The 23,472-nt window shown below is 40.8% G+C and overlaps 1 protein-coding gene across 1 annotated transcript in view; it reads right to left on the reverse strand.

Moving 5' to 3' along the window:
- Nucleotides 1-23,472, reverse strand: part of LOC143433994 (uncharacterized) — a 60,857-nt gene that overhangs the window by 18,103 nt on the left and 19,282 nt on the right. Inside the window, 1 exon segment of the mRNA XM_076928150.1 lies at nucleotides 13,915-14,571. Within this exon segment, the coding sequence (XP_076784265.1) occupies nucleotides 13,915-14,571 (657 nt within the window).

The following is a 23,472-nucleotide window of genomic DNA, read 5'->3' on the forward strand; positions in this document are numbered from 1 at the left end:
TGCTTAGGAATATTGTCAGCCTCAGTGGAAGAGCCTTCCTAATCAATCATCAACACTGTCTCTCACAGACATAGCAACCAGCCATTCAGATGAGGGCACGCCCTCGACTGAGGCTCCTTCAGATGACTGTAGCTATAAAATGTTGAAAATTTAAGACAACTATGACACAGACACAATAATAAATGAGGAAGTTGTAACAACCGAAAATGAATGAGCTAACCATATCAATCACAAGGGCCCTGCCACCACAAGAGGGAGTTGGAGTTGTGACTGAGAAAGGACAAAATAGGAAGGGCACCTGGCTCAGAGCACTGTAATTGGGGGCTCAGAGGATGTACTGACCTGGGGTGAGTTTCTTTAACCCTGGGTTCCCAGGCCAGTGCTACCAAAGAGGGGGCTAAAATAGCTGGAAGGTAGACAGAAAAGCAGATTGTCCCACACAACTGGAAATGGCCACCAACAAGACAAGACCTCTTGTCCAAGGAAGATATGCTAATTTGGTGAGACTTGATGAAGAATGAACTTCCATCTTATGACAGCTCCAAGTTCAAAACTACAGTCACATATGAACTGGGCAGAGGGTAGTTCAGGAGGTGGAAAATGAGGTCTTTGTCTTTCTACCCTTTAAAATAAGGTAGGCAGAGCCTGATTTTGCCCTGGATGCTGTCTTGAAGAGATCTCTGTCATGGACTAGTCAATGGATCTAGGTCCTGTTGTTAAGGATTTAACCCAAGGTGTGTGGCTAGAAACTAAATTGACTAGGGTGGAGTCTGTCTAATTTCCTCAGTCAGAGAATAACAAATTGCAACACACATAGCAGACAGCCACAAGGGGGGGCAGTAGAGGCTACCCAGCACATTCCTCCACTTGGACAGAGGAGAAAATGAAGACAGGATGGCAGCTGTAAGCCCTGTAGCAGGGCTCCAAGTCTTCCCAAAAATTAAGACCAGAGGATCAACGTCCACTATACCAGGCTCTGGAACATCTTCGAAGCACTTTGGGGCTGCGACTCTCCAGCGTATCCACTGTAGCAGGGTTCCAGGTTCAATTTAGTCACCTCCCTCCACATATACTCAAGAAAAACCTGAAAACCAAGGCACACAGACTCATATCTGGCAGAGAAGCCACTGACACAGAAACAATGGTGGATATTAAAAACTGGCCTTTCATTCCTTAAGTTGGGAGTCCTGGGTGTCTTGGGGTTCTAGTCAAAGCTCTAAGATGTTATGTCGAAGTCACAGAGACCCCAGTGACCAACAAAGAGCCTATTGTAATGCAAACACATGGAGGTCTTTATTATGAGGTCTGTAATAAGGGTGCTTGCCAGTCAGCCTCACATGAGATCAAAACTGACTGACCAGGTCTAGGGGTCCTGGGTATTTATTGCAGTTACAGTAAAATTGGGACATTAACATAAAGGTCAGTAACTTAATATTTTAAAAATTACATGACTGGCATAATCTGCAGGAACCAATCAAAGGGGCAAAATCATCTGACAACCATGATGGGTAGGCTAACTTTTTCACTGTAAGGTATATTAGTTATCTATACCCTTCAGTTGTACCTTGACTGGCTGTTGACAAGGGAGGTTTGTCATAGGATGTTTGTTTAAATGGACTTTGTGCACTCTCTAAAAAAAACTGATTGGGCTTTATAAACTCATCTTTGTGCCTGAGGTCCTGATTTTTGAAAGATGCTCCTGTTCAACCACAAGCCATGCATGGCAGTAGAAAAGGTAGTTTTTCCAAAGACCTACCTCACTATCTGTTACTACACTCTCTGGAACTGTTTTTCTGAGCAGGTCCCCCACAGCTCTGAAATTTCAAAATATTAGGGTTTCAAAGGTAACTTCAATATTACAGCTTCTTGTTCCAGTATCTGGGATCCACACATGATCCTCTGTGCTCCTCAAGAGATTGGGTCACTTCACCAGCTCTTCCATCTATACCACTGTAGGTTCTGGTTACTCTACTGCTGCTGCTGTTATTTCTGCTCATCCCATGGGACTGACATCTTCAATATGCTGGGTTCTTGCCCTTTGACTAGGATTCACTGCATTCCTGTCATACACTCCCTTCACCATGCCAAGCCTTAGCTGCTCTGCATGAGATTCATTCATGCCTTAAAAACCAATACCACCTGGGTGATTCTCACACATGATCAACTCCAGGTGCACAAGGTACAACCTTGGCTATCTCTGGAACACAACATCTGTTCCTCTCAGAAAACACTTACCAGAAGATGTCACCTCAGTGGTGCTGGTTTCTTCTTCATCATCATCACTAATTTTCTAACTACAGCCAACCAGCATCAATTGTCTCAGTTGTCCCTTCTATCCTTCCCTCTAAAGCAGAGCCACATAGACAAAGCTGCTGAGTTCCTCTGCCTGCTGAGGCTGGAACATGGACCCTTCTACTACATCATCACCAGCTTTATATTTTTCAACAACTTCACTGTCTAAGCTTGGCTGTCCTTGAACTTGCTCTGTAGATTAACCTTGAACTCAGATCTGCATGGCTCTGTCTCCTGAATGCTGGGTAATATGTGTGTAATATTTTGCCTGTACCTAAGCTTTTCTTTACCTAAAACTTGTTCTGTACCAGGAAGACATGAATCAGAGATTTGCTTGATGCTCATCTATTGGGATTTAAGGCATGTAATGCTTGTACTTAAGTATTTAATTTTAGGTCTTAAAATGAAAGCCCAAAATAGTAATCACAGTCCATCTATGGTCAGTTTCACACATACTGGTGACCCTTGTGTCCTCATGAAAATGATGACCATGTGGCAATTGAAAGATATAAAAATTTATAAAGGGTATGGAAAGTTTGGATAACCCCCTAGAGCTGAGCCAAGAATGCAGGCCAGCCAGTTCACTAGCTCCAGCTTCCAGGAACCAGCTGACCACAAAGAAAGCAGAACTAAAACTACAGGTCAGCTGGGGTCATTGCAGGAACTGGCTGACCACAAAGTAGATGGTTGAGGAAGATTCAATTCCTGAGAAAAACATGTACAAGATGTTTCCCACATAGGGGACTGAATAATGGGCTGGGACTGTCCACTATTTTTATTATATTCTTCTTTGGTTTCCCATTCACACCCCTGGTTTGTGTTTTTTTCATTTAAATTCCCTTCTCCCCTGGCCTCGATATCAACACCCCTCATTATGAGTCTTGACCTCAGCCTGGCTGATTCCTGAAATAAAGTCTTTTTCTGTTTGCTGGCCTCGATCTTCCAAGACTAGAGTGAGGGTCTCCCCTTCTGGGGGTCTTTCAATAAGGCCCAACACAATACAGTTCTCCTTTATATAAGTCTGGGGGCATGTCCATAGGTCTGCCAGCCAGTAACTGGAGGCATCTCCAGTCATGCCCCTGCCTCAGATTCACAGGTGCCTCCACGCACTCACTGGTAGCCTGGAACATCTGCTTCCACCCACCTGACACTGTACCTGGAAGCTCCGGTCATCTCCCCATTCTTTGGCAGCGGTGATTGGATCACGTTGTGCGGTTTGTGACGTCAGAAGGAGCCCACTGATGCCACCGGGACCCCCGTGCACCACAGCAGTGGCAGTGGAGGTTTCCAGGCTAGTGGTGAAGGAAATCGGCTCCAAGGGGAAATCCAAACACCTGGCGTGTGCGCCCCCAAGCATTCATGGGAAATGTAGTCTCTGGCTAGACGCCATCTTGCTTTTTCCTTGCGACATTATGGGATATGTAGTTTGAAGGCCGGCTGCCATCTTGGATTGAGTTTGCTACACTTATGCAGTTAGTTCTCCGACAACCATCTTAGCACTAGTTCTTATGGGAAATGTAGTCTCAGGCCAACCGCCATCTCTGTGTAGCCCTGGCTGTCCTGGAACACACTGTGTAGACTAGGCAGGCCTTGAACTTAGAAATCCACCTGCATCTGCCTCCCAAGTGCTGGGATTAAAGGCATGAGCCATCAACTATTAATCATTATTGGCTATTAATTAGAATTGATTATTGATTATTGGTTAGCATTGACTGCTGAAGTGTAGGTTACCCTAAAACTAATTATGAGCCAAGGCTGACCTCAAGCTCACTGACCTCAAGCTCTCCTGCCTTCTCCTCCCAAGCATTGGAGCATTGGAATTCATGCACCACCACACCTGGCACCAAAGAGTAATTGTTTATTATTATTATTATTATTATTATTATTATTATTTTGGTTTTTCTCTGCATAGCCCTGGCTGTCCTGGAACTCACTCTGTAGACCAGGCTGCCCTGAAACTCAGAAATCTGCCTGCCGCTGCCTCCCAAGTGCTGGGATTAAAGGTGTGTGCCACCACCACCAGGCCGAAATAAGTACTTACTAATACCAGTTTTAAAACACAAATAAACAAACAATTCACTTTGTTTTGTAAAAAAAAAAAAGTAGGGCAAGTACAAAAAACAAAACACTGCCCTGTTCAATGTCCTTTATATATGTAGGTTGTCAAAAGAATCTGTAGCCCAGATTAAAGGTGGATCTGAACATCTCAAAAGAGCAAGATTAATAAAGGGTTTCTCACTTCAACAGTTGTAATTAAGAAATATGCCCCACAACCAGCAGGATTTCAGTTAGGGTTAGGGGATTAGACAGTCATGGTTAGGATTAGGATAAGGGTTTTTAGAATTAGGTTTAGGAGGTTAGGAAATTCAGAGGTGAGGGTTAGGATATGGTTAGGCTCAGGGTTAAGGTTAAGGTGACCACCACTGCCCGGCAGAAATTAATTTTAATATTTTATTATTAACTCTTCTTGTTTTCCAATGCATTTTCACATCTAAAAACATTAAGTAAAAAAGGGATATATACAGATGTATGTACTCGCCAGGTGGTGGTGTTGCATGCCTTTAATCCCAGCACTTGGGAGGCAGAGGCAGGGAGATTACTGAGTTTGAGGCCAGCCTGGTCTTCAGAGTGTGTTCCAGGACAGCCAGGGCTACACAGAGAAACCCTGTCTCGAAAAACCACACACACACACACACACACACACACACACACACAAACAGATGTATGTACTCACATACCACCTTCTCTAACCAGTATCAATGAAAATATTTGAGGTGAAAGTAAGACGGTTTAATTTAGCTTAGGCTAGCCTCAAATTCATTAGACAGCCGAGCTGGGTCTTGGTGTTATGATCTTACTGACTTATCTGTTGGGTTCTGAGATTAAAGGCATGCACCACCACAGGGAGCAGCATGTTTCCTTTCAACTTCCACGTCTAATAATTGGTCACTGGAACAATCTTTCCCTCTCATCTTCTTTAAAGGAAAGGCATCTGAAAGCACATTATGACCTTTTCTAGAAAGAACCAGAGCCAGGACTACTGAGTATCCTCTATCATCTTACTTTCGATTCCATTTCAATCATTGGACACAAATCATAATTACAGCCATCTCTGGGTCTCTTGTTCTGGAGGGTGTCCCATGATGATCTCCTGGCTGGGGACAGGGTGAGAGCAGGGAGGGCTCGCTACTGTCTCCACGCTGCCTCCAGCCTGCATCTCCACTGTCTGTAGGTCTCCGGCCTGATGCAGGAGGTTAGGTCCAAGGACGCAGAGTATGGGCAGGAGGGGAGATTGCCTGCTCCCACTGCCACCTCCGCTTGTTCACTGCTGCTGTCACTGACCCATCTCTCCCAGGTGCTGCCCTGTCTCTCCATGCTGAGCTGGTCCAGGCCCATGCTGGGCTGCTAAGGAGCCAGCTGGCAAGGAGGTAGCTTGGTGTTTCAGGCAGGTTCCAGGAGAGCAAATCTCTTCCCAAGTGTTCCAGCTCTCATGACAGAAACTCTCGGACATCAGGATGATTCTTGAGCACTTTACTTCCCCTAAATAGAGCCCTTATATACAGTTTCAGGGTGGGTTAGGGTCTGGCAGCAGATGACGCCTATTGGCTTGGCCTGGAAGTTTGGAGATACCCCATCTGCATGTGGAAAAGCCTGGGGCACTGTTCCTTGTGACTGATGACCATAAACCTCTCTGTGACAGGGATTGTTGCAGGGCTGAAGCTGAGTGAAAAGAACCAGGGCCTGGGAGCAGAGGGAATTCCTGCCATCCAATAATGGTCTGGGGTTCCAAGCTCCTTCTCAACCAAGCACCCAGCTGTTTCTCACAGCCCACCACCCTACAGCCATCTTGTTGTGGTAAATATTACTTGGGGATTTCTAATCCTAACCCTAACCCTAACCCCTAATCTGATCTATCTACAAAAACAAACCTACACAAAGTGTAGAGGGAAGAATCCAACCCAAGGAGATTAATGATAGACATGAAAAAACAGGTAGTAAATAATCTTGTTATCTACAAAAGAAGGGAAAGCACAAACACACACCCCAACACCACCACCATGACCAGCAGAAGCAGTAACAACAACAACAAAATATCAGGAGATAACAATCACCATTCATTGACTCTCTCAATATCAATGACATAAGATGACTATAAAAAGACACAGGCTAACAGAATGGATGCTAACACAAACTTATCCTTCTATTGCGTATAAGAAATATAGCTTGGGCTGAAGAGGATGGCTCAATGGTTAAGAGCACTGGCTGCTCTTCCATAGGTCTTGAGTTCTATTCCCAGCAGCCACATGGTGGTTCACAACCATCTGTAATGGGGTCTGATGCCCTCTTCTTGTGTGTCTGAAGAGAGCAATGGTGTACTCATATACATAAATTAAATAAATAAATCATTAAAACATTAAAACTGTAAAAAAAAAGAAAGAAAAAGGAATGATAACCCAACATCAAGAATAAGCATTACTTCAGTGTAAAGGGTTGTAAAAAGTTATTCCAAGAAAATAGACCAAAGAAGCAAGCCATTTTAAAATAATTTTTAAAAAATCAAAAAATTGGAGAAAGATACGACATATTCATCAAAGGGAAAAAACTACCATAGATGACATTTCAATTTTTAACATCTATGCCTTAAACATATGGTCACATACTCTTGTATAATAAAGAGTTTTAAAGTAAATATCACATGATAACCTTCATACATTATACTTACAAATTTCAATACTCCATTCTCACCAATGAATAAATTCTCCAGACTGAAATTAAACAGAGAAATACTCCAGCTAACTGATAGCAAGAACATGAATCCAGCTGAAATTTGGAGAACATTCTACCAAAATATAAGAGAATACACCTTCTGGTTAGCACTTCATGAAACTCACTTGTAAACTGCAAACATATTCAGACACATTGCAGGTCTCAATACATACAAGAAAGACAAGCTACCACCATGTATCTTATCAGATCATCATGGATTACAGCTAGATATCAACAAAACCAGAAAGAACACAAAGCTTACAAACTCATGGAAACTGCAACCTCACTACTGAGTGAAAACTAGGTTAAGACAGAAATAAAGGAAGAAATTAGAGACCTTATAGAAGTCAATGCCAATGAATATGCAACATGCAGAATCTTATGGAACACAAAGAAAATGATACTGTCTCTAAGATGAACGTTCATAGCACAAAATCTTTACATGAAAAAATTGAAGAGCTCTCACACTGGCGATTTAAGCGCATAAAGTCTAGAACAGAAAGAAGTGAGTGAGCAATGAAGAAAAGAAGTAGACATCAAGATATTGTCAAATTGGGATCAAAATCCATAAAATAGAAAGAGGAGAATAGAAAGAATTAACGAAACGTGGAGTTGGTCCTTTGAGCCTTTTATTAGACAAAATAGAAGCACTTATTAAAAGACAGAGAATATCCAAATTAATGAAATCTAAAATAAAAATGGTGACAAAATAACAGACAATGAAGAAAGCCAGAGAATGGTAAAGCCATAGTTTTAAAATGCCTGTACACCACCAAATTAGAAATTCTAAAAGAAAAGGCTAATCTCTTCAATTTGTTCCACTTACCAAAGTTAAATCAAACTAAGGTAAATAACTTAAAAAGACCTAAACAATTAGAAAAAGAGAAGCCATTACAAGTCTGCCAACAAGTAGAGGCCAGGTCCATGAGTTTCAGGGTAGAATCCTACCAGACTTCTAAAGAGGAGTTCATGAGAATACTCCTCAAAGTATTCAACAATATAGAAAGAGAAGAAACCTTAGCTGATTTTATTTTGTGAATGCATGGTTACTCAAATATTCAATTAATATAAAGACCCAGCTACAAAAAAAAGAATTACAAACCATTTTCCCTTAAAACCACAGATGCAAAAATATTTAATAAAATAAGTTAAATTACATAGAAAACACTTCAAAAGATCATCCTCCATGATCAATGAGGCAGGCTCCATTAAAGAGATCCAGGAATGGTTTAATATAATGTGCATAATGTGTAAGAAAATAAAATGAGTGTTCATCTGATTAGATAATGAATGATTCTGTGACAATATTTAATCTCACTTTATGATAAAGTTCTTGGAGTGATTAAGGATACAAGGGACATACCGAAACATAATGTCACTTTACTGCAAACTTGTAACCAACATTAAATTAAATGGAGAAACATTCATATTAATTCCACTAATTCACAAAAAAGAGTAGGTGATCCATTCTCTCCATATCTATTAGAAATACTATCTAAAAGTTTAGCAACAGCAATAAAACTGAAGAAGATAAAGGTAATACAGATTAGAAAGGAGAAAGTAAAATTATCTTTTTTTTTTTTTTTTTTTTTGGTTTTTCGAGACAGGGTTTCTCCGTGTAGCCCTGGCTGTCCTGGAACTCACTCTGTAGACCAGGCTGGCCTTGAACTCAGAAATCCACCTGCCTCTGCCTCCAAAATGCTGGGATTAAAGGCATGCACCACCACTGCCTAGCCAAAATTATCTTTATTTGCAAATGATACAAGTGGACCAAAACTTCCCAAATGTAATTCCTAGAGCTGATAAGCCCTTTCAGCAACATTGTTGGATACATGATCAACTAAAAATACAAAGAAAATGCAGTGACATCACAAATGACTTTGCAAGTGCAAACAAAATAGACAGACATAATAAAGTTTGAATTGATTGTTGATGCTTGTCACATTTTTTTCCTCAGAATAAATAACCTTGAGTAACTCAGTGTGTTGGGTAAGATCTTACCAATTTCTTTGTAGTCACAGATTACTTTTGGTATTCTTGAGGATCTTCAAAGACAACTGTGATACACAAAGGGTTTAATAGATTGATTTCATGCTGAAGACTTTACTCTTATATGATACCAGAAAGTACACAACTGCGGGGCAGTGGTGGCACACTACTTTAATTCCAGCACTTGGGAGGCAGAGGCAGGTGAATCTCTGAGTTTGAGGCCAGCCTGGTCTACAGAGTGAGTTCCAGGACAGTCAAGGCTATACAGAGAAACCCTGTCTCAAAAAAGCAAAAAAAAGTATACAACTTGAACACATTGACTACATTTATGGGATTTCTCTGCATTACGACTTTATCTCATGGTTTCTAGGACGACTGCCACATGCAAAGGCTTTACCACATTGCTTATGAATAGCATTTCTTTCCAGAATGTATTCTTCTATGTTCATAGATGACTGTGTTGTGAAAAGGTTTTATCTCATTGATAAAATTTCTATGTATATCTTCAATATGTGTTCTGTTATATATTTAAATAGGTCTATAATATACAAATGTTGGGAAGAAGCAAAAGAAACTTGCCCTAAGGACTGCCTTCTTGTTACCAACTTCCATTTAATCATAAACTGAAGTTAAGTTTAAGTTCCAGGTCATAGGAAACCTGTGTACTTAATAATATCTGACCATCTTTTATTATTCATGTTTTGTTACCTAAAACATAACAACTGTTCCTAACCATAATTTGTTATTCATGATTTATTTCTCAAAATATAATTCATGTTACTAACCACAAAAGAACAAAAAGTTGTGATAATGTAGACCATATAATCTACATTCTGTTTCATTTGTCATAAAGTAAAAACAAAAAAATGTGATTGGGAGAAAAATGTAACTAACTTGGCACAGGACTTTGTGGTTTTGACTTTTGGAAGCTATATAACTTTCTGGTTCAGGGTAGGGTTGAGGCTGAGGTATTGCAGCTAAGCAATAATTTTGTAAGTATAATAATTTTTAAGTATAATTTTGAGTTCCTGATTTATCAGCAGTGACTTGATTACAACAAAATCTTATCATTTGCCTTGTCCTGTGTTTGAGTTGTGTTGGAATTCAGTGGACCCCATGATATAAAGGCTTTAGCACAGTATGTAACCACTGTCCAGTATAAATAGTTTCATAATGATGAAGAATACAGAGGTGTGTAAAGGCTTCATTATACTAAATATGTCCATTAGGACTCTGTGGGTGTGTCCTGAGTCATAGAGGGCGTGTTTAAGACTCAGGGGGTGTATCCTGAGACACAGGGGGATGTGTGTAAAACTCAGTGGGCATGTCCTGAGACACAGGGTGCATGTTTAGCACTTAGGAGATCAGTCCTGAGTCACAGGGGGATGTGCTTAAAACTGAAAGGGCATGTCCTGAGTCACAGGGAGCATGTTTGGGACTCTGTGGGCATGTTTAAGACTCAGGAGACACAGGGCAGTGGTGGCTGGTGGTGCATGCTTTTAATTGCAGCATTTAGGAGGCAGAGGCAGGCAGATTTCTGAGTTCAAGGCCAGCCTGGTCTACAGAGTGAGTTCCAGGACAGCCAGGGCTACACAGAGAAACCCTGTATCAAAAAACAAAACAAAAAAAAAAAAACCAAACACACAAAAAGACTCAGGAGGTGTGTTCTGAGTCACAGGGGGCATGCTTAGACTCTAGCATGTATTGTGCAAAGGCCTGACCATATTAAATACACTCACAGGGTGTCTGTCTTAGTGTTTCCATTGCTATGAAGAGAAATCATGAACAAGACAACTCCTATAAAAGCAACAGTTCAATTGGGACTAGCTTACAGTTTCAGAGAGTTAGTCCTTTTTCATCATAGCAGGAAGCATGGCAGGCATGCAAGAAAACATGACGCTGGTGAAGAAGCTGAGAGTTCTGCATCTTGATCCAAAGGCAGCCAGGAAGAGACTGTCTGCCAGGGAGCTAATAGGATGGTCCATTCTGCACTGGATGAAACTTCAAAGCCCACCCCCACAGTGATGTACTTCCTCCAACAAGGCCACATCTCATAATAACTTCCTCCCACTCCCTGAGCCAAGCATATTTATACTACCACATTCCATTGTCTGGCCCACATATGATTGTGCAAACACATGAGTGTATGGAGACCATATTTAAAAATAGCATAATACAAAATATGTGAGGTTCAAATTAAAAAGTCCTCATCATCTATAGAAGTTTAATAAATGTTGAAAGTCCAAAGATCAAAGTCTCTTCTGAGATTTATCCAATCATGTAACTATAATCACCTATACTTTGAAAAAATAGCACATAATATCCATCCAAATTCACAGGATATAGGTCACTATTACTAAATGCCTTTGTAAGGAAATACTGGGAAAAAAGAAGACCAAAAGCCAGCAAGGCAATCTCCAAACTCTGCAACCCCATGTCTGATGAAAAAGTGTTCTTCAGATCTCCAACTCCTTCCTGCCCTGCTCACTGCAACACAATTCTTTCTCTTTGGCTGATTATATTTCCTGAAAGTAGTTTTCCTGAGAAGGTATCCAATAGCTCAGGAATCTAAAACTCGTGGGGTCTCCAAAGTAACTTCAAAATTACAGCTTCTTGTTCCAGTATCTGGGATCCACAGATGATCTTCTCTCCCCCTCAAAAGAAGCTGGGTCTCTCTCCAGCTCTTCCCTCTATAGTACACTAGGTTCTGCTTGACTCCACTCAACTGCTGCTGCTGTTCTTTCTGCTCATCCCACGGGACTGACATCGTCAACATGCTGGGTTCTTCTGTGACAAACAGTCTTCACTGCATTCCTCTCATGCTCCCTTCATGGTGCCAAACCTCAGGTGTACTGCATGAAACATCCATGCCTTAAAACCAGTGCCACCTGGGTGAGTCTTACACAGGAAGGAGTCAAGCTGCACCACAAGGGACAATCTTGGCTACCTCTGGAATACAACTTCTTTTTTCTCTCAGAAAACAGTCACCAGCAGATGTCACCTCACTGATGCTGGTTTCTTTTTCATCACCACTAATTTTCTAACTATATGCAACCACCACCAATTGTCTCAGTTATCCCTTCTATTTTTTCCTCTGAAAGAAGAGCCACATGGACAAAGCTGCTGAGTTCCTCTGCTTGCTGGGGCCCAAACATTGCCCCTTCTATTACTTCATCACCAGCTTTATATTTTTCAACAACTTCACTGCCTAAGCTCGGCTGTCCTTGAACTTGCTCTGTAGATTAACCTAGAACTCAGATCCAAATTCTGAATGCTAGGTAATATGTGTGTAACACTTTGCCCATAAATAAACTTTTCCTTACTTAAAACCTGTCTGTACCAGGAAGACTTGAATCAGAGATGTGCTTGATGTTTATCTGGGATTTAAGGAATATACTCCATGCCTGTACTTAAGTATTTTATTTTAGATCTTAAAATGATAACCCAGAATACTAATCACAATTAATCAATTGTCAACTTCACACATACTGGTAACTCTTGTGTCCACATGAAAACAACAACTAGGTAATAATAATGCCTAACACGATACAGTTCTCCTTCATACAACTTCACATCCATAAGTTTAGGTGGATGGAATCTTACACTAATGTCATCATTCCTTTAATACCATTTAATATCACTGATCACAGAATTTAGCTTCATTCAACTTCCTGGTTAGATTTTCTCTTTTGACCTAACATTTTATACTTTTTCTTTCTAAGATTACTATGCTTACTCAAATCATCATGAGACTAAACATAGGTCAAAGGCTTTGCTGGCTTCACTGAGACTTCCTTTGTCAATGCAATAAACATCATCCTCTTTACCTTATCTTCAAGGACACTCTACAGAAAAAGGGCAAAAGGCACCAACATTCTTCTGCAAAACATCATAAAAACTATACACAAAGTTCAAATCACCCTCAGTACATATGTGTTCTACTAGCATGGCCCAGTCAGTTCCAATTAATGCATATGAAATCCAAAGTCTAAAAATTCACATTGTTCCATAAAACAAAACAAAATACCAGGTCAGGCCTATCATAGCAATGCTTAAGTCTGGGGAACCAACTTCTGCCTTAGATAGAATTTTCATTGCTAAGAAGAGACATTGTAACCAAGGCAACCGTGTTAATGGCAAATATTTAATTGGGCCTGGCTTACAGTTTCAAATGTTTAGTCCATTGCCATCATAGCAGGAATGTCAGCATGCAGGCAGCCATGATGCTGGAAAAGGAGCTGAGAGTTCTGCATCCTCATGTGAAGGCATCCAGGAAGAGACTGTCCTCCAGACAAGTGGTAGGAGGGTCTGTTCTGTACTGGCCTGAGCTCCAAAGACCACCACACTAGGAATTCAATTCCTTCAAAAAGGTAACATCTACTCCAACAATGGACATCACTTAATATTGCCATTACTTAGAGTCAAACAAATTAAGATCACCACAATTTATTTCTAATATAAATTCTTTTATTCTTTTAAAAATGTTTAGAACATGCAGAGGCTTTAACATGTTGATTACTTTCAGAAGGTTTCTCTCTCATATGTGTTCATTTCTGTATTCAGAAACCACTGTGGCACATAAACCATTTCTCAACTTTAGAACAATCAAAAGGTTTCTGCTCAGTTTGTGTTCTTTTCTGTCTTTGGAGACTACAGAGATATGCACAGGCTTTACCACATTCACTCTATTCATAAGGTTTCTCTAAAGCATATGTTTTTTTAAGTGTTGGGACAGTACAGTGACACGCAAAGGCTTTATCACATTGACTACATTCATAAGGTATCACTCTGCACATTTTCTTTTGTGTATTTCGAGATTACTGTGTTATAGAAAGGCTTTACCTCATTCATGACATTCAGTTTCTCTTCAGTATGTGTTCTTTTATGATAACGGAGACCACTGTGCCATGAAAAAGCTTTACCACATTGATTACATTGATAAGGTTTCTCTCCAGTATGTGTTCTTTTATGATATTGGAGAGCACTGAGCCATGAAAAGGCTTTACCACATTGATTACATTGATAAGGTTTCTCTCCAGTATGTGTTCTTTTATGTCTTTGGAGAGAACTGTGACATGAAAAGGCTTTACCACATTGATTACATTCATGAGGTTTCTCTCCAGTATGTGTTCTTTTATGGTTTTGGAGATTACTATGATACGAAAAGCCTTTACCACATTGATTACATTCATAAGGTTTCTCTCCAGTATGTGTTCTATTATGACATTGGAGACTATGGTGACATGAAAAGGCTTTACCACATTGATCACATTGATAAGGTTTCTCTCCAGTATGTGTTCTTTTATGATATTGGAGAGCACTGAGCCATGAAAAGGCTTTACCACATTGATTACATTCATAAGGTTTCTCTCCAGTATGTGTCCTTTTATGTCTTTGGAGATTACTGTGCCATGAAAAGGCTTTTCCACATTGATTACATTCATAAGGCTTCTCTCCAGTATGACTTCTTTCATGTCTGCAACAATAATGGGCACATGTGAAAGCTTTACCACATTCATTAGCCTGATCAATCATTTTATTAATATGAATAAATTTTACAGTTGGTCTAATAATAAAGAACACTCAGATCTTAAGGTTTTATCACTTTGATGTTCATGGTTGTACTTGCTCACTGTGGGTTGCTTTACCTCTTTGAAAATACCTGTGACCATAAGAATATTTACTACATGGCTCATATTTATAGCCTCATTTTTCTATATGAGATTTCTATATGTTGTTTTTAACATATCAAAAGAAATATGGGATAACTCAGAGCATTAAAACACTGATTGCATTCTTAGATTTTTCTGTAGTGTGCATCACACAACAGCAGCACTGTGAACCAGGATGAACAGAGGCATTTCCAAACTTCTAGTACATATAGAGACTTTCTGCAATGTGACTTTGGGGATGTTCCCAGTAAAGTCAGAAAATCAATTAACTGCAAACAGCTATCATATTCAGCAAGTTTACCAAAGGCAGAATACTACATATCTTCTCATTGTTCTGAAATAGATAGAGGTACATTTTTCCTTTTAATATCCCTAGGCTCACATGGTTTCATCCATTCTGACACTTGATATACCCATTAAAAAAGAAGAATAACTGAAAGCTTTTCACATTGAATGCACACACATTGACTTTTTGTTCATTGTAGATATGATTAATGTTTCTCCAGGACAAAATTCTTGATTTTCATAAACCTACCACACTATAAACTGAATAATTTCACTAGAATAATGAATATGTCCAATTTTATCATGGAGTATTTGCTTATTAGAAGGTTATGGATACATGTTTATTACTATTCAATGTGCAACATCTAAATATTATGAGACTACACAAATTGGTAGTTCCACAACATAGTTCTAATGTAGATACAAATCAAATAAAGGAATCTCTTAAGACATTGTTTCCTTCTCTTCTTTCTTACAGAAATGCCTTGAAATCACCAGTCAGATAACATTGAGGTACATAGTTGTGGGAGAAAATTATAATCATAGCTACAATAAAATGACTGATATTTTACACACTTGCTTTCTTTTATAGCTTCCAGATCATATTAAAATTTTCTCACAGGCATATTTGTATCAGCTGAGACATTAAAATTACCTTTCATGACTTCTAGAAGTTTGACATTGTTCTTCAATATGGTGGACTTTCAACTTATAGCCTGAAACCAAGGTACCAGAAAATGAATGATATGGTATTGGAATTAGGCAAAATTTAAGTTACTCTGAATTTTCACAGCAATGAGCCTGATTTATTCAACTCAATATTACTTGTTCTCTATTGAAACAAGAGATGATCATCACTAACCCAGAAACATTTTTCCCTTATTTTGAAAAGCAAAAGAAAATTCACAGTCTTACCTATAGCAGTGAGGTTCCAGTAGGTCTCCAGCATCACATCTTTGTAGAGATTCTTTTGGGAAGGATCCAGCAAATTCCATTCTTCTGCAGTGAAGTCCACATGCACATCATCGTAAGTCACTGCATCCTAAAATATCACATACATGTATACAACAGAATGTCTGATACTGACATCACTTCAAAGCAAAGTTATGCTTCCTGGACAATATAATCTTATAATTCACATGATTCCTTCACTTATTTGCTGACACACAAATTATAATATAATCACCATGTCAGTTTAGAAGAAACTTGAAATATTGACACTTGGACCCTTGACACAGGGTTCACCCATATCACTCCTGAACCCTTAGAATAGGATAAAGCCTTGCAGCACAAATGGCAACTGAGAGGGACACACAGGGGAAACAGGTCAACTCTACTGAGAAAACATCTGAAAAGCTGGATGAAAAATTACTAACTACAAAAGTGATGGGCAAGCTGTGTGTATTTGCTCATATCTTTAATTGCAGAGGTACAGGCAGGTGTATGTCATTGAGCTGGATGCCAGCACCGTCTATGCAATGAGTTTCAGGACAGCAAAAGTTACATGTTAAGAACCTCACTCTGCTACAAAAATAAACCAGGAAACAAAAATGCTAGAATGAACTAACAGTTCTTTACTGAAGTTCCTACAAAGAATTATACATTCACTGCAGTTCTGTATTCATCTTGTATAAACATAAAGTGAACCAGTTTAAACAGCAACATTAATTAACTTGTACTAAAAGGGAATGTATGTTTAAACAGTTAAAAATTAACAGATGAAATTATTAGTAATGTATATATTTTGTTTTATTGTTTTTTTTTGTTTTGTTTTGTTTTTTTCCGAGACAGGGTTTCTCTGTATAGCCCTAGTTGTCCTGGAACTCACTATGTAGACCAGGCTGGCCTTCAAGTCAGAAATCCACCTGCCTCTGCCTCCCAAGTGCTGGGATTAAAGGCGTGTGCCACCACCGTGTGGCAGTAATGTCTATGTTGATCAGAAATAAAGAATGTAGTTCAGGAAATGTAGCTCAGGTGTTGTAAGATCTTGCTGGTCTTCCACATAATGGTGGTCAATTTCTAGCATACACATATGGACCCACACCTGTCCATTTCTTGAAGATCAGGAGTTCTGAGGCCATCTTCTGACAACAGTAAAGATGAGGCACACATGTCATTCATATTCATGCATCCAGCCATAATACACTTATTTATTCAAAAATTTCACGACAAACATAAGAGTTAGGCAGAACATCACACACCTGCAATTTAATGAATCTGAAGCATCAGATAATATTGATAACATGAGCAGAAGCCATGGGGAGAAATAGAATATAATGTATATATTAGGCCAAATTTCAAAATTAAAGATGTGGGTGAAGAGCAGCACAAAAGCATGTGCTTATTGAACAAAACTATGTGAGGGGGCTTCTGTGGTTTCTATATCTACAATCAGGACAGGAAAGGCTTCACAGGGAAATTTGGTCTAGAAAAACAAAAACAGAATGAATAAAGTCAAAAATATAAAACCACAAGGTTTGCAAAATAGCATAGCATTGAACAGGAAATGTGTGCACAGTATCTTATGTGATTGAGGGACAGAGTCCAAATGGGGAATGTATGGGAGCATGAGAAGAAAGCTGAAGGATCAGATTCAACCAGAGCACTGGAGACACCCAGAACAAAATTTATCCTGTCTAAAAGAAATGCAGAGGTAAAGCTGGAGCAGATACTGAAGGAATGGCCAATAAAAACTCATTCAATGGGAGACACACAAGGACAAGCTCGAATCCATGACATTATTAAGGATACTCTATGATGCTCCCACATAGGATCCTTGCATAATTGTCCATTGAGAGGCTCCACCCAGCAGCTGACTGAAGCAGAAATGGATACACAGTCAACCATTGCATGAACCTTGGTAACTCTGATGGAAGAGTTGGGGAAAGGATTGAAGGCCCTGAAGAGGACAGGAACTCCCAGGAAGAGCAACAGACTCAACTAACCTTGATCCTTGGGGACATTCAGAGACTGAGCCACAAACAATAACACACACAGGCTGGACAAAGGACCCTGGCCCATATGTAGCAGATGTGCAGCTCAGTCTTCATGATGGTCCTCCAACATTTGTACCAGGAGCTGTCCCTAAAGTTGCTGTCTATCTTTGGAATCAGTTCCCTTAACTGGGCTGCCACGTCTGGCCTCAGTGGAGAGGATGCACCTAACCCAATAGAGACTTGATACACCATCACGGATACCCAGGGGCCCACACCCTCTCAAAAGTCAAACAGGAGGTACAGGAGGAACTCTGTGAAGGCAGGTGACATAGAGTAGGGTCTCCACTAAGTTCATAGTCATTTGATTTATAACAGCTTGAAACTGGAAAGAATCCAGATGTCCCTCAACCAAAATATGAATATAGAAAATATGATTCATTTACAAAATGAAACATTATTTAGTTATCAAATACAAGAATATCATGAATTTTGCAGGCAAATGGATACAACTAGAAATTATTATCTCAGTGAGGTAACCAAGATCTAAAAGCACATGCATGTATGTACTCACTTACAAGTGAATAATCATAAAATACAGGAAACCCACACTACACTCCATAGACCCAAAGAAACTAAAGAAGAAGGAAGTCTGAAATGAACACAGTTAAATCTCACTCAGAAGGGGGAGTAAAACAATCATAGGAAGCAAATGGAAGAGAGATGGATGAGAGAGCAGACAAAAAATGGGAATTGAGGAGAACCAGGAAAGGTGTGGTGAGAGACAACAGACGGCCAGAAGCAGAAAATGAATCAAAATCTGCAGCTGGGTGTTGGGGACGGGGTACATTTAGGATGTGCCAGAGACCATAAAAAGGTGCCAAGGAGTCTAAGGTTGATCTTAGCTGAGATGCATAGCAGTTAGATATGGACACTGAAGAGGCCAGCTCTTGCAGTCAGGCAGGACACACAATGGAGAGTTAAAGACACCAACCAATCCTATTGTCTTTCTACCCAAAATTTGTCCTGTCCACAAGAATACAATCTACAACATAGATTCTGTAAAGCAGCAACATTAGGCTGTTGTTGTAGTTCTAACTTGCTACTCTGCTGCTGTGATTGAATCCTCTAAGCAAAAGCATCTCAGGTAATAAGCGGTTGTTCTTCATGGTTCAGTCAGATCACAGTCCATCATTTTGGGAGCTTAGATTAGAAACTGAAGGCAAAAAGCATGGACACACACTATCTCCTGGATTGCTCTTTTGCTTGGTCACTGTCTCATGCTCAGCCTGCTCTCTCATCCAGCCCAGGACCACTTGCTTAGGGATATTGCTACCCTCAGTGGAAGAGCCTTCCTAATCAATCATCAACACTATCTCTCACAGACATAGCAACCAGCCATTCTGATGAGGACACACCCTCTAGAGAGGTTCCTTCAGATGACTGTAGCTCTGAAATGCTGAGAACTGAAAACAACTATGACAGACACAATAATAAATGAGGAAGTTGTTACAACATAAAACCAATGATTTAACCATATCAATTACAGGAGCCCCAGCCACCACAAGAGGGAGTTGGAGTTGTGGCTGAGCAAGAACAAAATAGGGAGCTCACCTGGCTCACAGCAGGGAAGGATTCACTGGAGTGGGGAGCTCAGAGGCTGTGCTGACCTGGGGTGAGGTGTCTTTAACCCTGGGTTCCCAGGCCAGTTCTACCAAAGAGGAGGCTAAAACAGCTGGAAGGTGGACAGAAAAGCAGATTGTCCCACACAACTCAAATGACCACCAACAAAGGACAGGATCTCTGGTCTAAGGAAAATATGCTAAATTTGTGAGAATCGATGAAGAACAACCTTCCATCTTATGACAGCTCCAAGTTCAAAACTACAGAGTCACATATGAACTGGGCAGAGGGTAGTTCAGGAGGTGGGAAATGAGGTCTTTGTCTTTCTACCCTGTAAAACAAGGTAGGCAGAGCCTGATTTTGCCCTGAATGCTGTATCGAAGAGCTCTCTGTCATGGACTAGTCAATGGGTCTAGAAGGATTTAACCCAAGGTATGGGGCTAGTAACTAAATTCATTGGGGTAGTGTCTGTCTCATTTCCTCAGTCAGAAAATAACAAAATGCCACACAAAAAATAGATAGCCACAAGGGGACATAAAGACTACTCGGTAGATTGCTCCACTTAGAGGAGAAAATGAAGATAGGAAGGTAGCTGTCAGCCCTGTAGCAGGGTTCTAAGTCTGTTCTAACCTCCCCAGAAATTAAGATCATGGACACACCACCCCCTACACCGGGCTCTGAAACTTTTTCCAAGCCCTTTGTGGCTTCAACTCTCCAAGGCATCCACTATACTTTGCTTCCACAGTTACTTTAGTCATCTCCCTCTGCAAACAATCAACAAAAAATCCAAAAACCAAGGCACACAGACACAAATCTGACAGATAAGACACTGACACAAAGAACAACAATGACACTTCAGCCTTCAGTTAGGATTCCTTAAGGTTTCAGGGTTCCAGTCCATGCACCAAGATGTTGTGCCCAAGTCACTGGGACCCCAGAGACCACCAAGAACCTATTGCAATGCAAATACACAAAGGTCTGTACTTTGAGCTCAGTAACAAGGATTCTCCACAATCAATCTCACATCAGGTCCAAACTGAGAGACCGAGTCTAGGGGTGCTGAGTATTTATTGTAGTTACAGCAAGATTGGACATTAACATACGGGTCACCAACTTAATTTTTTAGAAATGGCATGTCTGGCATAATTTGCAAGAACCAAACAAGGAGATAAAACCATCTGACAACTATGATGGGTAGGATAACTTTTTTCCTCTTTAAGGTTTACTAGTTATCTATTTGTAGCTAAACCCTGCTGTTGTACCTTGACTGGCTGTTAATAAGAGGGTTTTGTCATAGGATGTCTGCTCATGTGGACTTTGTGCAATCTCAAAAACAGAGTTGGTTGGACTTCATAAACTCATCTTTTTGACTAAGCCCCTTATTATCAAAACATACTACTGTTTACCTGCAAGCCATGCCTGACAGTAGAGCAGGTACTTTATCCAAACACCTACCTCACTGTCTGTTACTGCAAACCATAATATCAGTTTCCCTGACAACTGGCACAGAAGACCAGTGGCCTCACCTTTGGAAAAGAATATTAGTGGAAATTACCTCTCCCCTTGTGCATGCCTCCTAAAGATACTGCAGGCAATCCCCACTTGCCCTTCCTTTCCTGCCTCATCCCTGTATCATAGCACCCACTTGGGCAGATACTTCCTGTTCACCCACATGCCATGTCTGAAAGGACACAAGGTAAACTTTATTTAGATCTACCACACTATTTGTTATCTCAAATGCAATTTTCACAATTTTACTGTACTAACCAACAGAAGGAGCTTAACATCGCTAATGACAAAGTCTCCTTGTAGATTACTAAGATCATCTCTTCCTGCCCACCTCTTCTCCCAGCTTTCAACATTAGCAAGCATTCCCTCTTGAACATAACAAACAAACATGTCAATAAAAAAAACACCACTCAGCCAAAGCTCTTTTCAAATCCATACATAAAACAGTAACCCAGGAACAAAACTCCCACCCAAACAAGGCAAATCCAAAATCATTATCCAAATCATTAATCACTTCAAACCCAGAGGACTAGACACCACCATCGGAATATAATAAATAATAACCAGGAAAATATGTCAGCAAGAAATCCAAGCTAACCTATCACAGCAGGGCCTGAGAAATTAAAAAAACAGATATGGTACAAAAGAGGTTGTTTGGGGACAGGAAGATGAGTGAGAACCTGGAGGAGGGATAGTGGCACAGAAGAGGACCTGCAGACAGGCAGACCAACAGGGAGCAGAGAGACCTGAGAGTGGAGAAAGAGAATAGAGAGGGGCATGTGCAGAGAACAGAGACAGGGAACAAACAGAGAGAGCTGTGTAGCTGGTGGTTTCTGTATATAAAGCACACCTGACAACAGCAGCAGGTGATGGAGGCAGGGAAAGACTTAAGCAGTTGCTAAGTCCCTGAGAGCAGAGCATTGAAATTACTTGTGCACTGACAACTAGAAAGACAAGGTTCACCCAGGGAACAGGAAAGGAAGAGAGGGTCTCAGACATTAAAGATGAATAAAACAAAATGGATACATCAGTCAATAATAAAAAAAGGTTGACTCTAAAAGTTTCCTGGCATTAAACAACTAGGACAACTAGGAATTCCAAATGTTTTGGGCAGATTCAGAATCAGCCATGACAGTGATGTTACTCAGAGGTCACCTCCTGATCTAACACGTGAGGAGCATCACCAGGGACCTCACAGGTGGTCACATCTGGCTGATGCTTCCCATGCAGCCCCAGAGAGGACCCAGCACCCCAGATCCCACTGCTCAGCCGCCTGCCCCTGCCTATTGTGGGCTGTGATCCTGTGCTCACCATGACTCAATTTCAGAGCTTTCCTGAGGTCTCCACACAGCACCCACAGCAGAACTCAGAGCAGGGCACAGATAACCATTCAACCCTGCACAGGAACAGGAAAATTGTAGAGTGGCACCCAGAAGAACCTGCCTCGTTGTCTGATTGGCAGGTCTGCCTGGGAGCCTTGATTGGCCAGTGAGTCTTACTACTCCTCAAGGTTAAAGTGTGCTTCTGGGCCAGGGTCAGACCTTTTCCAGAGCTCAGGAGGGATTTGCACTCCATTAGCTTTTGTTTCTGTCTTCAAAGAGGAATCTCACCCCATCCAGCCCTGGGAGAGAACCCAGCATTGCAGCTCTGGCTATTCAGCTGCCTGCACCTCCCCTCAGAGAGCAATGATCCTGCACCTACCAGGACCTGACTCCAGACCTTACCTGAGCTTTCCTCACAGCACTTGCCTTCTTCTTCCTGTCATCAAGGTGAACAGCTTCCATAGCTCAGTACTCAGTGTGCAGTGCAGGTACCAATCTGACCCACAAGTCAAAGGATGCACTGGTTATTTCTTTAGAATTCTGTCTAAACTCCACCCCAGTTACCTTGCAACAGCCAGGTATGCTCCTCCTCATGGTTACCTGGCAAAAGCCAGGTAGGACTGACCCCCTGTAAAGGTGGTTGCTTACCCCTTCCTCTCCCTTTTTATCTCTTGTTCTCTCTTTATCTTGCCATCTTAGGTTCTTCAATTGCCCACTCTCTTCCATTCCCTTCTCCCCTCTTTCTCCACATGCTCAAGCCAGGCCTCTACTTTTCTACGTTCTGCCTCTCTCTGTCTTTGCTTGCCTCTACTACTCTCTTAACTCCCCTCCCCATGTCCTAAATATACTATATTCTATACTATAATGTCATCTGGCTGGTTCATCAGGGAGAAAAGATACCTCAGCATGTCTGCAGAGACATCTCTTTACCCGACACCTCCCCCACATACATAGAAAACATTCAGTCTCTTTTTAAAGAGGTAACTGTGGGGAGCAGCATACCTGGTTATCACCAGGTAACTGTGAGGTAGAGTTTTAGACAGAATGCTAACACTAAAGAGGGATTTTAGGAAACAAGAG

The sequence above is a fragment of the Arvicanthis niloticus genome (assembly GCF_011762505.2).
Source record: "Arvicanthis niloticus isolate mArvNil1 chromosome Y unlocalized genomic scaffold, mArvNil1.pat.X SUPER_Y_unloc_2, whole genome shotgun sequence".
Taxonomy (NCBI): Eukaryota; Metazoa; Chordata; class Mammalia; order Rodentia; family Muridae; genus Arvicanthis; species Arvicanthis niloticus.